Source organism: Rasamsonia byssochlamydoides (assembly GCF_041956645.1).
Source record: "Rasamsonia byssochlamydoides strain NRRL 3658 unplaced genomic scaffold VTN77scaffold_82, whole genome shotgun sequence".
Taxonomy (NCBI): domain Eukaryota; kingdom Fungi; phylum Ascomycota; class Eurotiomycetes; order Eurotiales; family Trichocomaceae; genus Rasamsonia; species Rasamsonia byssochlamydoides.
Window position 1 is genome coordinate 23,354 of NW_027192465.1, and position 16,504 is coordinate 39,857.

Below are 16,504 nucleotides of genomic sequence, written 5' to 3' on the forward strand. Positions count from 1 at the left end.
AGCAGAAGAAAAAAAATCATCAAAGTACCACCCGGTCAAACCTAACCCATGACCCGATAACTCGATATGCCACTGATATGCTACTGATGTGCCACCGAACGATCTACTGTCCAGCATCGATCAGCCTGACAAGAGCAATCGCCGCTCCGGCTGCAACTCCGCCAACGACACACATTTGGATTCCACCCTTGATTCCGGCGACGACATTGCATCTACCTTTCCATCCGCGGACGATGCAAGTCTTGACATAGCCGAACACCAACAGAGTGACGGCCATGACTCCGATGCTGTAGTAGAATGCCACCAAGACCTGGCTGGCGCAGAAGTATGGAATCAGAGGGATGAATCCGCCGACGAAATACCCCAAAGCAAGAGTGATAGCCGACATGTACGCCTGATTGCAGTCAGGCTCTGACTCTTTGTGGTGGAAAGTGATAAGGAACTTGCGGAGTCGATCGGGGTCCTCGTGAAGGGACGCGTTGATTTCAGAAATCGCGTTGTCGGAGATCCCATACGCAGCGAAGGTGTCACGAACGATTGCATTGGTTTCGGCAGGGTTATCCAGCACGGAGTCAACCTCTCTGACGGTGGTGTCATAAGATTCGCTGAAGAATACAAACTCAGCAAGATATTCTAGACAGGGTCCAAGTGTGCAGAACTCACGCTTCACTCTTCGCTCCTACGTAACCGCCAAGTCCCATCGAAATCGCCCCGGCCGCGAGTTCAGCCAGACCGCCTAGCACGACGACCTTGGTGTCACCCAACGCCGACAGCCCCGCACTCAGGGCGAACGGCACAGTCAAACCATCGGACAGGCCCAGAATGGCGTCTGAGATCAGACGAGGATTGATTCTGGAGCGCGAACCGTTCGCGTTGGAGGTAGTATCTTCCGCAGCGGTAGATGAAAAGGTATCGTATGACAGAGCGATCTGCGCTTCGAGGTCATTTCTGCGGCTATCCCTGGGGCCATCTAGACCTAACTCTGCATCTAGATGCACGTCGGCCAGAAGAGGGCGTCCTGCAGGGAGAATTCGCTGTCAGTTACCTATATACTCAGCGCGTGTACGCGGGCTGCAGCCGGGCTGCCTCCAAACAAGGGATGAAAAACTCACTCAGATTCGGAGAGGAGTCGTGCGAGGAACGATTTTTCAGATCAGCAGGCAGCGTCTTGTTTTCGCTCGAAGGGAAGAGCTTCTGCTTGACATAAAGCAGCGCCATTTTCGCAGATTTCAGCTCGACACAACGGCTCCACTGGTCTCGTCTCTTGTTTGTCGTTAAAGGAAGAGGAAGAGATCCCAGAGGGGCGAATGTTATCAACGTTGCACTTGCAGTTGCTGCTGCGGCATGCATGCACCTATGCACATACAGAAACGAACGGGATCAGGGCGTGCAGTGACAGATGGAAGAGACAGAAACAAACACGATCATCTCATGGGCAATGAATTTGCATGAGCCGCTGAGAAACAGGTACAAAAAATGAGGGAACAAAAGAGACAAGATCACATGCAATGTCGTTGCCGAGATTGAGAGCAAGAATCCTGCCTTTGCTGCATACACTGCATCCTCGCCCTAGATACAGTACGTGCTGTACAGTACATTTATTTATGTACGAGGTACCTGGCGTCCCACCCCACTGTAGTAGTTAGGTAGGTACTTAGGTACCTAAAGTACATACCTAAGGGTTAGTACCGAGTTATGATGATGCAGTGACATTTTTCTGCCTCTGTTTGGCTGGAACTCTCAGACCGGATCCATACGTCCATTTTTTTTCTGAATTAAAGTTTTAGCGCCTCCAGCCAATCTGCATGCATGCAATTGTCAGCAAGTCAAAGTTTCTTGGAATGCCCAATCGGACACCTATCCCGATTCGGTTGGTGAGGTCCTGGCTTATTTTCCGTGGCGTCTTATTCGCTGGTTTGATTATTTGCCCTGACCTTGCTACCTGAGATGAGATTGAAACCAGGCTCGTATTTAGGATTTCTTTTTTTTTTCCCTGTGTGACCCTGCTGATCTTACTGTACTACGCAGCGGGCCAGTGAGCTAGTAAGGTAGTTTCCAAGGCACACAGTCCCTAGAGATCTCAGTTGATAGGCACCAACCTGGTTAGAAGAGACTACCGGGTGAGTTGTTTTGAAATACGTCGATTATGATTGCTCGGACCTGATTCTAATTACCTACTACTGCCTACTACATACACTCCTACCTAGTAGAGAGGTAGGTACCTAGTGTACATACCTAGGTATGTACTCCGTATTCCGTACCTATCCATTCTCTTGGACTGGTCCAGTCCCGACGAGTCGACCCTATTTTCTACGATTATTATTAGTAAGTTTTTATTTGAAATCCATGTGATTTCATTCGCTGCATTCCTATACCTATTATTTCTCAGAATTCGGTACTGAGGTGCTCCGACGCCCACCTACGTCTACCTATGGATAGGTATGTGTACTATTATCATATGCACGGTCCATGATTGGCCATATTGGCCTAGCAGCATACAGTACGGAGTATGTACAATCCATGTAGAAAGCCACCTCGCAGAGCCGCAAAGTCCTACAGCACAGAGGAGAGTCGATTATGTAGTCCTAGGAAAGAAATAAGGAAGAAAAAAGGAGCTTGATAATTTCTCTATCTATCCATCCAAGTCTATAGATAGAGTAGTATCTTGTCGTACTGTGAACCGTATGTGAATGACTAGACTGGAAACATCAAATTGATATCATATCATCAATCTTCCTAAGGCTACACATACCTAACTGAGGAAGTAGTAGCCGGTAGTAATAGCGACAGTGTTTAGATAAAATCTATCTACCAGGGATATTATTTCTTCTAATTTTTTTTTCCAGGACACGAGATACTTACTACTAACCTGCCTAGTAGGCCTAGAGAAAAAAAAAAGTGCAGGTGTATATACGATGAGAATAGTATCTTATTATTCTTCGTTTCGATTCGAATCAATAAAATCAAATAAAATCATTTGGACGAAGCCGAGATGAGCTCCATACGATCGAATCGACTCCCACCCTCGACCGGGTCGCCGTTTCCAACAAATCGAGAGGCAACCCTCCCTTCTTTTTTTCTGATGTGACTATTATATCGCTTCCCCTGAGGCCTATTATTATTATGAGGCAGGCGATAAGTCATTAATAACAAATTTACCCTCGCTATTCTACCCAAACAATAAAGCTATTATTCATGAGCCGGTTTAAAACTACTAGGTACTACTAGGTACTAATACTACCTAAGCCTTTATTGCCATTACTAGGCAAGATATAACGTTATAGGAGGCATATAATACCTTTCCTTTTGGGGGGTTTTTTTTAAAAAAAAAGATTTGAGGCCTTATGGATACTAACAATCACAATACCATTTAAGAAGGATAGTTAGTAGGGGGATAAGGAATTAGGTGGCTATTCAATAGATTGATCTCTCTTTTATCCCGTTATTATTATACCTGATCAATGAGAAATATCCCTTAGTGAAAACATATTATAAAGGAGGAGCAAAAAAGACGATAAGAGTATTGGTGGTACTACTACTACTCTCAAGGGTGATTCCTTTTGTTTCTAAAGAGTACCCCCATGGGCACTATGGTGGACCGGATGAAGAAGGCCCTGGGCCTCATCTGGTTGGACTGAATCTATATCTACATACTATAGAGGGGGCTCCCATATCTCCCCTTGTTAAAATAATTGAAAAAAAAAAAACTATTTGCTGCATAAACCCTGGCCTGAAAAAAAAAGCGCATGTGTATATACAATAAGAATAGCATCTCATTATCATCGAATCGCGAATCAGACGAAATTGAATGAGAAGGGTATTTTTTCTTTATTTAGGTAGTTCTTGATTGAGGCCTTCTTTGTGTGATGGTCTACCCGGTGGAGATATATATCTATATACCTAGCTATAACTGATGGTTTCCAACGGTAGAGATACTGCATATGCGTGGAAGAGATAATCATGTAGGTATCCTTCGGAAATTCGTATATCTGTATATCTGTTATCAAGATCGTATAGCTAACCATAGCATACAGTGAAATGTATGATATATCCTTTCTCCAACTTCATCAGGCCCTCCAAAAAAAAATCAATCGAGAACTCGGACCTACGCTGCAAATTTCTTCCTCTCCTCCTCCAGCATCTCCCTCTCAACAGCATCCGCAAACTCCCCCAGAGAGCGAAACTTCCACCCAAATGTCACTTTCCCCTCACTACCAAGAAACTCCTCCACCTTCCCACCCATAGCGCTCTCGCCGTCCTTCTCGCCTCTTGCAATCCACACGCTCGCAAGTCCAACCTTCTTCGCCGGCTCGTGGTCATGAAACAGGCTCTGCGCGACATGGAGGATCTCGTGCTTCGCGACGCCAAAGTCGCGCGCGACATGCTCGATCAGGTAGTCGAAGTTCCGCACGTCGGGCTTGTAGGAGCCGATGTCTTGGGCGGTGTAGATTGCGTCGAAGCAGGGATCTACACCTAAACCTGAGGCTGAGGCTGGACCTGAGGCAGCTTCTTCTTCTTCGTCAGGCTGCGTCAATCCAGCCAGCGGTCCCGACAGCGTCTTCGCGAACGACGCCCTGTCGACATTGGACAGCGGCACGAGCTTGAAGCCCAGCCTCTTGAGCTTGCGCGTAGCGGGCACCGTGTCCGGGAAAGCGGGCCAGTGGGTGATACTGGCTGCGAAAGCGGTGCCTTCGACAGATAAAGTACTGTCGACATCTCCACCAGCATCACTATCACCACCAGCCGCAGGAGAGGGGAGAGCGCCCACCTCCCTCGCCAGCGCAACATACGCTTCCCGCAAAACAGCATTATACCTCAGACCAGGCTGCTCCGCCTGGATGCGTATCTCATGCGCATTGAACATAGCTCCCAGAGCCATCGCGTCCGATTTCAGAGGATGGCCCTCCGGCAGGCGGGAGCGGAGAGGCGTCAGCGCGTCGAAGATGCCGGTTTCCCAGTCGATCAGTGTGCCGTAGATGTCGAAGGAGAGGAGGCGGAAGGATGAGAATGGTTTTTTCTGTTGGTTCTGCTCTGGTTGAGCCATTGCGGAGGTATTGTAGGGTTGCAGTGCAAAATCTGTCGATATTTTGTTCTGTTCTTTTTTTTTTTTCGTTATGGAGAGGGAGGGTGAGATGAATGAAGCAGTTCTTGGAATCTGACAGTAAGAGTATGCGAAAGTTGAGTTTCTGGCTGCGTTGTATGTAGAATTGTCGAATTGTCCAAGATATCCAGCTAGGTATGTAGTATCTACTTAGGTAGTATCCAGGTAGTATATAGATATAGATCTATATCACCCAGCCAGCCAGCCAGCCAGCCAGCCAGATAGGAAATTATCCCAGACAAACAGAGTGAACAAGTAAAGTGTTTCACTTTCTTTGCTTATAGACCAACAAAAAAAAAACCCCACAGATTCAAAAGAAAAAGAAAATTGAAGGAAGGAATCTCCCTCATTATATACCCATCTTTGTACGGACTAAGTACTCCGTAGCTTAAGTTGCGGGTAGTCGGGGGACTGGGGCTGCATGCTGCATGTCATGTCATCGTAGGGCGTGGGATAGGATATTATCGGAGCGGGGCAGAGCAACCAACGAATGAAGAGATGAAATAATTATATTAGGTACCAGATAGACTAAGTTAGTTACCTACCTAGGTGCCTTGGTTAGGAGGTAGGTAGTATTCATCCCTGCTAGCTGACTTGTATACTGTACAGTACAGTAGAACGTCGCTGTGTGCAATCACGTCCGGACAAGGTAAAACTACCTCCCCGATCAGTTCTTGAATAAGTGCGACTTTCATCCCGTCAATTGTATTCATTGTACTACATTACGTTTTTCCTCGCTTTCTGCCGGGCTTGCCCCCTAACTAACATACATGACGATGACCATCGATCGGGTCCATCTCGTGAACTGGTAACTGTAAAATCCATCCATCCCATCCCGTAGCAAAGGCTGACACTGGGTTTTCCTCCCCCCCGCCAAATACAGCAAAAACAACGATTCCAGTTTTCATCTTTGAGCGAGCTCTTGCCGTGACCCTGGGAAATAAATAAGTTCAAACCTCATTCACCCACCCTGGGAAGAAAAGACATTGCAAATAAAACCGACGCAGAAAAACACAGACCTCTGGGGTCATTGCGAGAGAAATTGCAAACTCTCGAAAGAACAAAACAAACGTTTTCAACTGTAGCCATTTCCGTGACCAAAAGATACCTCCCCATGAACGCCGTCCGGTTGATAAAACGCGGGTATATCCAGCACCAATGCAAAATGTACGTTGAAAGAAAAAACAAGGTAATAGAGGCGTGGACCAGGGAGAAACCGGAAGCTAAGTATCGGCCAATTGCGTGAATCGCGCCTGAAATTTTCCGGTCTGTCTCCGGCTCAGAATTGACGGTAGCACGTCGTGCTTCGTCATCTCGCTCCAATTCCATACATGCCAACTCCATAAGTTCCGCTTCTTTCAGGAATTGGAGGCGATACCTTTGACATATGGTCCTGCAGGGTGCCACCGTCAGACATTGAACAGGGAAACGTCCGGAAAGGAACTCACCTTCTTCCGTTTCTTCTTCCCACCTCTATCCTCGCCGTTCGAATAGAATGCCCCCTCATCATCGTCATCCGCGTAACCTTCGCCATAACCGACAAAACTGTTGTCGTCGTAATGTCGTTTCTTTCCACGACTGGGCCGAGAGCGCCCCGGTTCCGCAGCCGGCGTAGTACCGTTCGCCTGAACCGGCTGGCGAGGGCCTGCAGGAGTCGCTGCAGTCGCTGCGGCCTTCTTGCCCGCATCTCCGGCCTGCTTGGATGGCTTCTCATGACCCAAAACATCCTCCCAATACTCGTGATTCGGTACAGTTCCCGGTTCCATCTTCATCGCTCTCATCTGCAGCTTGTATAGAGCCGAGTCAACATCCGCGACCTTAATCTCCTTCCCGTAGACTTTCTGGTTCTGCCACTCCTCCTCCGGCCACATGGTCAACTGCCTTAAACCACCAGGGGTTCCCGGTTCGTGCTTGACCGGTTTATTCCGCCCAGAAAGCCCAAGTCCTTTTAATTTCCCCTCGTACGACTTGCGTAACCGGTTAATCTTCTCTCCTGTTACGGGATCTGCCCTCATCACCGACCTCCCAATCGGACCCAGCCCATACAGCGATACGAGATCCAGGCTCGGATCAGGCCCAGATATCGTATGTGCTATGGATTTGGAACGTGTTAACGCGCAGGTTCCAAAACATCAGGACAGCTTCTTTCAAGGGGAGCACCTTACAGGTTTTGCAAAGATGGAAGGCCGTGCCAATGTCTTGCTGCAATGACTCGAGACTAGGATCACCACGGTTGACAGATGTGTCCGCCTTGTGGTCAACATCCATCATGTCCTCGTCCTGGATCGGTCGGCCTTCCATGTTCGTCGCTCCCGACCACTGTCGGTCGTGATCCGATCTCCTGTGCTCTGATTGACCAAGATCCATGGCATCTTTGGTTGCGTTCATTGACGCTCCAGAATGCCGCTCGCGAGCCCATCCACTGGATGATTTATCTGCGCCGTCCAGATCATCCGCCGATGTCGCACTCGCCAAATGACCGCTCACACTGCTTGCGGGCGTGGGAAAAGAGTTGATCGTGCTCACTGTCTGTGGCTGAGAGAGCTGGGTAGACATCGGGGTGGAGGAAGGAGGGGAGGATAGAGGCTGTCCTTGTGACGTCGTTTGGCTGGGGGACGTTTGAGAATTTGCGAAATTGGAGGCATAGCTTTGTGCGCCAACTGACATCAACGGAGGAGAGGTGGGTGTTTGCGGATTGTAGGCGGTGGAGGAAGGGGGTGATGGATTCGCCTTCAGCGATTCAACTGGGGGCGTAGATGGTGAAGGAGGGCCTGCTCGGGAGGAAGATGGCGGGACAGGATGGGACATGGGTCTTTGGCGAAAGCTGAGAGAAGCCTATTCGGGCAGCGGCCTCATTCACCCGAATATCCAGAAGCCCAGCTGGCGGTTGAGGTGTTGATTCCTGGGGCCGACAGTGCAGAAAGTCTGCCGGTTCGAGGATTTCGCTCACCGCTGAGACTGGCTTCGAAGCTCCGGAGCAGCAAGCTGCATTCCAGGGGGGCGAATCGCCTGGCAGAAGGCGTGCTGTCTGGAGGAAGTCGTTAGGCGATGGTCGATGGAGGAGGCCGTCGGGGTGGTGGTGAAGGAGCGACGCCCTTTGATGCTCGCTGGGAGGGAGCGACGTGACGAGGAGTTGGATGACGGCAAAGGCGAAGAGCCAGCGGCACGTGACCTCGCCGGGACCGCGTCCAGTCGGAGTCCTCCGTACGGACGCCTCTGGTTGGTCAGCCGTGCTGCAGCTCAACACGAATCTTTTCGCAGCGAATATTCATACAGAGTACTCCGCAGTTATTACTGTAAGTTAATAGAATCGGCAGCTACCTATGCTGTCTCAGCTTACTTATAGCGCCTCAGTTAGGATCTAGTTCGCATAATCTTTCCTACCGTTTAGTGAAATATTATCAACCTACCGATAAAGTGAATAATATTCCTATCTATCAACAAGATAATCCCGTAGACTGTAGTCCTCCAGCTTGGTTCACCCTGGATGAGGCTCACAGATCACATGGTGGCCCGAGGCGCTCAGTCGGGGTTGACAGCCGCCATCAAGCTTCTAGTCTAGACTCGGCAACAATTGCTATCTCGGGTTTTATTTTTGTCTGTGAAACGATGAATTATTTGCTGAATGCAATGAACATGGAATGTACTCGTCTATTCATTAATAAATGTCATGCTGACTGTTGACTCGTGCCCACGGACCTTCGCGCCACAACGCGCCACGACTAGAACAAGCTTGTGTCCTGCCGACTTTCGGCTACTCAGTGGGACCTCTTGCCGCGGCGTTCACATTACCCGCGAGGTGAAGAATCAACCCGAAGCTGCTTATGAACGTGATGCAAAGTTATATATGGATCTGCTACGTCGATTTTAGGCAGTTTTCCGATTAACTGCTCCCACCACTTTTTCCAGGGCGTAAATTGACCCGTTTGGGCCTCAGTCATGGATAAACTTGGACTGTCCATTGTCCTCCTTCCTCCACTCGTCAGGACGGCATTCGACGCAGGATCAGGAAGCCGAAAAGGAGCAAAAGAGGCTAATTATTTACAGAATGGGCTGGAACCCAGCAATACATATTTTGGTTCATTCATGCCAGCATGATGAGAGTGAGACCATAAAGTGAGGTCTTATAACAGTTAAAGGGATGGAATGTCGCAAAGCCCGGAAAGGGTAGGACGGCAAGTGTGGAGGAAGGGTGCTTTATGTGGCTGGGCCATTGTTCTTCTGCACGATCTTCACTGCGATCCGCTCGGTATAAGGCTCGGTGAGTTCCTCCAGAAAAGGTAAGACGAAGCTCACGAGTGATAAAAGATGGCCGTTTGGTCCACCAGCTGTGCAGATACGTCTGGGATATGATCTCCAAGGGAATCCATCAGTTCGAGCCGTTCTTGCTGGCTCAGAGTGCGTCCCCGGACCGGGAAAGGCTGATTGGAATACTGCGAGTATTGATCCCCAATAGAGCCAAGCCAGAACATGGGATCGACAGTTGCGTCCACGTATGCCAGGTGGCTAGCCGTCGTTGACGCTGCAGTATAATTCGGATCCCAGCCTGGAAGACCAGGGACTACTGAAGGGAAGGGGTTGAATGGCGTAGCCGGGTCAAAATTAGGTTCTGAATAGCTAGCAGGCGCTGGAGCATATGGCTGGGCATTGTATAAGGACTCTTGGGGCGATTGAGAGGATGGAACTTGATGGAGATGGGGCGGAAGAACTCCCTGGGGGAGATGTGAGGTTGGCTGAGTCGCTGACACCGACGGCGTTGGTGCAGGAGGAAATTGGGATGAGGGTTCCGCAGATGGTCCCCGTGAGATGGTGCCGTAAGATTCGTTATCGGAGACGGAAGGACCAGTCGACTTGACATTGTGCATGGAATAGTACGAGGTCGTGGTGCTGCTAGACGGGCTGGACATGTTGGGCGGTGTAGTGACATCCTGGCCCGAGGCCGGGGACGGGTGGTTAGACGGCGAATGAACCACAAAGGATTCCCCGGTGTCATACGCCTTCAGACAAGCCGCGATGAGACTTTTATACAGAAGCAACGCAGACTCGACGCCTGGCCACCTCTCCGCGGCCAACGCCATCCCTTCCAGGGCGACCTGGAGATAGCTTTGAACCTCTTCGATCGGGTGCTCTTTGCGGATTTCTGGATAGGACAGAGACCAGAGGATGGTGTTGATGGCCATGAAGAGTGACTGCGTGAACGCCCAAGTCAAGTCGACCGAGCCGGTCGCAATCTGTTCCCGCTGCAACCCGACATTGAACACCGAGGCGTCGTAGCACATGCGTGCGGCGTAGAGTGACGGTTCCGGAATCTGGGGCGATGGACGAAACAGCATGACAATCATCGTGTTCCGTCTTCCTTGAAACCTAACCTCAACAAGAGGATAAGACCAGACAGTTAGCCATGTCTCGGATTTTTTTTTTAAAAAAAAAAAACAAAAAGTTATTGGGCACTCACCATGACTCGTTCAAGCCGCTACCCGCGTCATTCTTCGGACAGGATGCCACCCAATGATCCAACTTAGCAAGCATCTGGGCAAACCAGGGATCCTGATCGTCGAGGGGTGTTTCTCGTTTCTTAAGGTAGAGGGTGCGTCGGATTTCTGCCTGTAAAAGCCGCATTTTAAAGAAATGAATCGCGATGCATTTGGCCAAAACCGGTTTGCTATCGGGGAGTACTCCTTGGGGAGTGATGAAGCGATCGTCCACCAACTCGAAAAACTTGACATCAACATGATCATGGCTGACGCAAAAGGCATTCGGCCGCCCGAGGCTGTGAGATAGGCCAAACTCCATCGACAAGACAATCCAGGAGAGCCGCCGGCGCATGTCGATCTCTAAAAAGTCCAAAGGTTCACCGGCAGGTGACTTCGTGATGGTGGCCTCCTCCGTAATTTTGAGTTCTTGAGCCAGTTTCACGGCCAGACCCACGACCCAGTACGCCGCTGTCCTCGTCGGAGTCACCAGGGAGTACTGGGCGATTAGAACCAAGCACTGCAACGCGTTCAGATCCATTCTCTTGAGGGACGCCTGCAAGTAGGGTAGTGCAGCCAGGTAATAGCTGTCAGCCAAGCCGGCGTAGTGGGGGCTTATTTTCTGCATGCTGATTGCAATGACCATCCGAAGTTGGAAATTCTGCACCGGATCAGTTGAGCCGTTGAAGACATCCTCCACATCTTGGCGAAACGTGGGCTCGTGTAGCGTGGGGAGCATGGCTTGACCTGGAGTTGGAGTCAGCTTCATTCCTGCATGCCTATCCTGCACCTCAGAGCGTAAGGGAGAACTACCTTTGACCATGTAGAGATCGATGAGTTTATTCGTCAGATCTTGGGGTGGGAGATTCTCTTGTGGGACGTCGCTGATCATCGGGTACACCTTCGACGTTGGTTTGGAGCTCTCCTGGGTGAACATGTCTCGGATCTCATGAGCAGTTATTTCGGGCACGACATCCTTGATGCTCTTCGAAGCGGTATTTTGCTTCGCCATCTCCATCACCAACCGTGTGATGGCGATGCCACTGGACGGCCCCAGATATCGAGGCTCGTCATTCGGATGGAACTTGATGCGACCTGCTCCGCGCACCATCAACTCCGCATCGGCGGCATGCTGAATCTCCTTTTCCGCAGCTGCGATCTCTTTCTCCAACGCTCGAGCCCTCTCCCGCAGCTGGACAATCCAGGTCCGCGGGATGGTGCAGTTTCTCGCAGGATCAAAATATACGCACCTTGCATTGCTCCGCTCGCAGGGTTCGCACCTGGGTATGCCGGGATCACATCTGGATTTGCGCTTGACAGGGAAAACCGTCAGCACAGACGCTCCAATACTACCGTGGACGGATGATGGTCTTACCTGTCTACATCGAATACAGGCAGTCAGAGTGTGGGCGATCCGGCCGTCAGGAACGTCCTGCGAGCCTTTGGACGAGGAGGGATGTTTCCATGGATTGGAGAAGGTTGGCTGCGACGATGGCGGGCTCCTCCGGTCCGCCATCGCTGTTCCTTTCGACGTCAAGTCTAGACAACCTTAGCTAGCTCGAGTCCTCTGGCGGGGTTTGTCATGCAGGCAGACCGCACTTGGGGATTGCGGAGCGTTGATCAGACGCGAATTGCCGCAGGACACAGGTGACAGCACGAGAAGGACAACGGTTTGGCAATAAATAGGGTCATGGTCTGTCAGTAATTCCACATAAAGCTATTCTCGAGGTCTTTCCACGAAGCTCCTTGAAACCATAAACAACGTTCCGAAACTTTCTTTTCGATGCCGCGGTTCGCTCTTCAATTAATATTCACCAGGCGCACGCGGAAGCATGGGTCAGGTCCGGCTGGCTGAGATGGGCTTCCTTCCAATGATGGATGCGTCGTGGGAAGGCAGGAAATGAATTATCGGCCGTGATAAGGGGTCCCTCACGACGGGAGCTTTTCCCAGTCGAGAGGAACCGTTGTGGTGCTTCGGGGAGAAAGCAAAGGCTGGGCCCTGCAGACAGTGTTCAATGGCAACACATGCTTGATTCACTTGGTTCCCAGACTGCAACCGCCGCTGTGGTGAGACTCTCACAGCCAACAGCAGGCTGGCGACGGTAGCTGCTGCAGGCGGGGAGGAAGCGTGGGGTGCGCAGCCACTGCATGCGTTTGCGTCGAAGCCACCAGTCATTTCTTGATGACCCTGGTTCGGAAGAGGGGCAGCAGCCAGCGCTGGGGGGATCGATGGCTGCGGCAGCCTCCTGATTTAGTGCCTCGTTCAGCCCTTGTAGGGGAATCGAATCGTGGATCATCTCTCCAGGCGAAGCACCATGACTCCATAAGGCAAATAAGCCCCCTCCCCCGTCCCCATCGTCGGCGGGAAATTGGCTCCGATGAGAGCACGCAGCCAGTCAATCGATGTCGTGATAGCATTTCGTACGGATCTGCTTCACTGCTCCAGGGAACGCCCGGTTCTTGCACAACCTCTTTTCCTATCACGCAGATCAATTTGATCTTCTTTTTCGCTTATGAAAGTGTCGTCGACAGACTGTTCCTTGGAACGCACGCGAACTGGCAGGGCAGTTGGAGCCAGCACCGTCCGGAACCGGCACCCGGGAGCGCTCGAGCACCAGAGGCTCTTCCACAGTTCCACCCCCTCCGCCAGACCATCAGATCTCTGTGGAGCACAGCAGAAAGTCTGTCTGATTTTATGTGCACATGCTCATCGTTGAATTTTCCGGCATTCTCATGGCCGTTGACGCCTAGTCGGTTACTCTCTAATTCGTTAGTGCATTACCAGGTCGCATTGGCGTTCCTCCTGCGCTTTTCTCATCATCTCCAGCCGGCGTCTTCCCAGAGCTACTCCGTACAGCCTACGCGGAGCTGCTTTGCTGGGGCCGAAGCAGCGCCAGTCGTGTATCGATAAGGGCGGCTGCTAAACAACCGAGCTAATTGTTTTTCCTTCAGCTCATGCAGGTCCAATCTTCTGCTACCGTCTTCTCGGGAGACCCATTGAACTCCCCGTTACATAATATCCATTTCTTGCGGAGGCCTGGGATCACTATTCTTATTTGACAAGAAGTTAGATCCACATTGACGTCCATCACAGCCGGTCGAAGCTTGACTGCTTACCGTCGTCCCGCATCTGACAGCTGCGATTCTCAAGGCCAATGCACTGCTGTGGCCAGTCGCGGCCTCAATCATCAGATACCTGTCTGTTACCCTCGAGAGCTATCTCCCTGCGGAGGGATTGCTGACGGATTCGTAGAGGATGTAAGAGCTCAGAATGTCCTCTTCCTCGTTCCTGGACAACCCGGTCCTCAAAGTCAGTCGGCCGGTGGCTGCTTGTTCGAAATGCCGCACCGCCAAGGTCAAGTGCGATGGGAAATTGCCCGCCTGCACGGCCTGCGAGAAGTCTGGCAAAGCCAGCAGTTGTTCAGGCGCCACCGATGAGTTTGCGAAAGGGAAAGAAAGGAGCTATGTCGCGTCGCTGGAGGGATACTGCGAGAGACTGGAAAAGCGACTCCGGGAGATACGGCGTCGCAAGCAGATGCTTGCCCTGACAAGCGGGGACTACATGCCAGAGAGCTCAATCACCTCCATTTCGATGGACAACCAAGATGCGAGTGCTCATCGCAAGGAGGTGTCGGATATCGATGATCTCGTGGGAGACTTTGGATTTCTGTTGGTGAACGATTTCTCCGGTCAGTCTGGACCAGGACTCACTGAACGGCAGGTCCGTTAATGCGACATCGCGAGATTTCCGCGGAATCACATCGACCGTGTCATTTGCCCAGCTCCTCCTGACGGTAGCCTCCGCCGAACCGCTTCCCCGATTCTCTTCCAAGGCCCTGCATCCGCGTCACGAAGCCACCGGCCTGATCCAGCACTACTTCGACAATATATTCATCCAGCTGCCTTTCTTTACCGAAACCACCTTCTGGACGTCTGTCGACGCGGTATATCAGGATGGTGGCCGTTTCGCGAAGCCATTTGATCACTGGATCGTACGGATGGTATTGGCCATCGCGTCGGCATCCATGTCTAATGGGACATTGAACCACAGTACTCAGCGGGCGATGTCCCTGGTCTCTTCAGCACTTGATTATGCGGAAGATGTTTTGCGTCCAGGGTCGATGGTAGGCATCCAAGCAATTCTTCTCCTTGCTCAGTATTCGATGCTGGATCCGGAGCATTTCCGGCAGCGATTTCTGGTGGGATTCGCGGCCAGAGTCATGGTCGATTTGGGCCTTCACCAGGATCCCCCGGTGGAGGTCTTTACCGATCAGGACCGCTTAGACAAACGACGCCGACTATTTTACTGTATCTACTCTTTGGATAGGTTTGTCCTATCTTTCCTAGTGGCATGTCGAATGGTGGCTAACTTCCGAGCAGGCTTGTGAGCACAGCCTCGGGATACGCCTTTTCTTTTTCAGATGACTCGGTTAATGTCCTCTTTCCTCGTCTTCCTGCCACCCCTATCCCTAGTTCCCTTACGCACGGGAACCATGTGTTTCTCAAAGACCTGGAACCCGCCATCCATCTTTTCAAAATTCGCCGCATTCTTTCGTCTGGATATCAAGAGATGTATTTCAGCGGCCATCACGCTTCCCCCCAACCTCTGGTCTTAACGTGGACCCTGTGTGCCAATGCGCGGGATTGGTTTGACAAAGCCCCGAAGCACCCCCCGAGTTATTTCCCTCTCCTCTATCGCTTGGAACTACTGTACAGCACGATTGTCTTTCTTTCGCCTTCGCATCGCGACCCTGTGATCTGCGATTTCAAAAAAGTTCTCCTGTTCGATCGCTGCATCGACTACGTCAGCCAGCTGCATCAAGTGGTGGAGAATCTGAACGGACTTCCCTTTGTGACATATGTGGATATTCAACGAGTCTACCAGGTTGGGCAGAGGTTTGTCGAGATCTTGAACCAGAGCTACGACCTGTTACTCAGCAATTCCGTACCGGAACCGCCTCCTGTGCCGCCGGGGACGCCGGAGCCGCCATATCTTGCTGCCGAGGATCGTATCAATTGTGTCGCACGCGCTATTAGATGTCTGACTTATACTCGGGACATCCTTCAATATGGTTTCAAAAGGTGGAACATGCGGCAACTTCTGCACGACTTTACGCGGGACTCCACCGCGATAAAACAACGACTTATGCAGAGGCAAGAGCCATATTCGACGGGTTACGGGGTCCCGGGACCTCCCTACGTTCCCGTCGGGGGCATTGGATTACCCTCCGCAAACGGGTATCAGGCTTTCGATCCGTATGTGGATGGAGAAATGTATTGACCAGCCTGCCATTTATGTCGCTTTTTGTTTATGAGTTATGAGTTGATGTTGTCAGGAGGATCTGTGCTGTCTGTGAAACAGAATTGCATTCCTCTGGGATGTTTCCTTTACATTTATCTTATATCCAGGTGGCCATTCTACTATCTACTAGACTTGTGGTAATGAATCATGCTAGTGTATATAAAATATATATAATACATGAGTAGCATTCTTTCTTCCTACGAACAGCGCCATAGGTACACAACTTGATCTGTCAGTAGCTGATGGTTATGTCTGTGACCGATTCTTGCGTTCTGGACGCATATATCATTGTACGTGACCCAGTTTGAAATATGGTACGACCTAGTAAAACTATCTGGAGGAGATCGAGATCTGAATAGCCAACGTGATCTATCTCCTGCCGATTGTGCCTACCTAGGTCGCTACTTACCGATCATGTGGAGGAGCTGGGGTCTACCGCTCTTTCCCTAATGGGCAAACAGACCTTCGGCAGCAGTGCTCAAGTATACTCATGGCCCCATGAGATTTGCCGCAGGAAATTTTCCATCTTATGGTTTGAACAGCCCTAGGTGTTGTATCTTGCTAGCGAATTTGCGCATTTAACATTACCGTTTCATAGAAATAGCCGATCAGCGCTTCCTTCCTAGGTGT

At 50.8% G+C, this 16,504-nt stretch overlaps 7 protein-coding genes across 7 annotated transcripts; 3 read left to right on the forward strand and 4 right to left on the reverse strand.

Moving 5' to 3' along the window:
• Positions 1-103: 103 nt before the first annotated feature.
• VTN77DRAFT_9101 (uncharacterized protein) lies at positions 104-1,218 on the reverse strand (the record flags this gene model as incomplete). Its single annotated transcript, XM_069425673.1, has 3 exons — positions 104-605; positions 664-1,018; positions 1,113-1,218. 3 exons carry the CDS (start codon positions 1,216-1,218, stop codon positions 104-106), a joined length of 963 nt encoding a protein of 320 aa, XP_069274141.1.
• Positions 1,219-4,105: 2,887 nt separating this feature from the next.
• VTN77DRAFT_9102 (uncharacterized protein) lies at positions 4,106-5,044 on the reverse strand (the record flags this gene model as incomplete). The annotated part of the gene is made up of 1 exon (XM_069425674.1): positions 4,106-5,044. The coding sequence occupies one exon, from the start codon at positions 5,042-5,044 to the stop codon at positions 4,106-4,108; it is 939 nt and encodes a 312-aa protein (XP_069274142.1).
• Positions 5,045-6,410: 1,366 nt separating this feature from the next.
• On the reverse strand, positions 6,411-7,909 carry VTN77DRAFT_9103 (uncharacterized protein; the record flags this gene model as incomplete). Its single annotated transcript, XM_069425675.1, has 3 exons — positions 6,411-6,494; positions 6,550-7,193; positions 7,267-7,909. The coding sequence occupies 3 exons, from the start codon at positions 7,907-7,909 to the stop codon at positions 6,411-6,413; spliced, it is 1,371 nt and encodes a 456-aa protein (XP_069274143.1).
• Positions 7,910-8,156: 247 nt separating this feature from the next.
• Positions 8,157-8,466, forward strand: VTN77DRAFT_9104 (uncharacterized protein; the record flags this gene model as incomplete). Its single annotated transcript, XM_069425676.1, has 2 exons — positions 8,157-8,397; positions 8,456-8,466. The coding sequence occupies 2 exons, from the start codon at positions 8,157-8,159 to the stop codon at positions 8,464-8,466; spliced, it is 252 nt and encodes an 83-aa protein (XP_069274144.1).
• A 927-nt stretch (positions 8,467-9,393) lies between these two features.
• VTN77DRAFT_9105 (uncharacterized protein) lies at positions 9,394-12,088 on the reverse strand (the record flags this gene model as incomplete). The annotated part of the gene is made up of 4 exons (XM_069425677.1): positions 9,394-10,465; positions 10,557-11,319; positions 11,386-11,884; positions 11,948-12,088. The coding sequence occupies 4 exons, from the start codon at positions 12,086-12,088 to the stop codon at positions 9,394-9,396; spliced, it is 2,475 nt and encodes an 824-aa protein (XP_069274145.1).
• Positions 12,089-12,754: 666 nt separating this feature from the next.
• On the forward strand, positions 12,755-13,483 carry VTN77DRAFT_9106 (uncharacterized protein; the record flags this gene model as incomplete). Its single annotated transcript, XM_069425678.1, has 1 exon — positions 12,755-13,483. One exon carries the CDS (start codon positions 12,755-12,757, stop codon positions 13,481-13,483), a length of 729 nt encoding a protein of 242 aa, XP_069274146.1.
• A 360-nt stretch (positions 13,484-13,843) lies between these two features.
• On the forward strand, positions 13,844-15,853 carry VTN77DRAFT_9107 (uncharacterized protein; the record flags this gene model as incomplete). Its single annotated transcript, XM_069425679.1, has 3 exons — positions 13,844-14,241; positions 14,294-14,899; positions 14,953-15,853. The coding sequence occupies 3 exons, from the start codon at positions 13,844-13,846 to the stop codon at positions 15,851-15,853; spliced, it is 1,905 nt and encodes a 634-aa protein (XP_069274147.1).
• Positions 15,854-16,504: the final 651 nt, after the last annotated feature.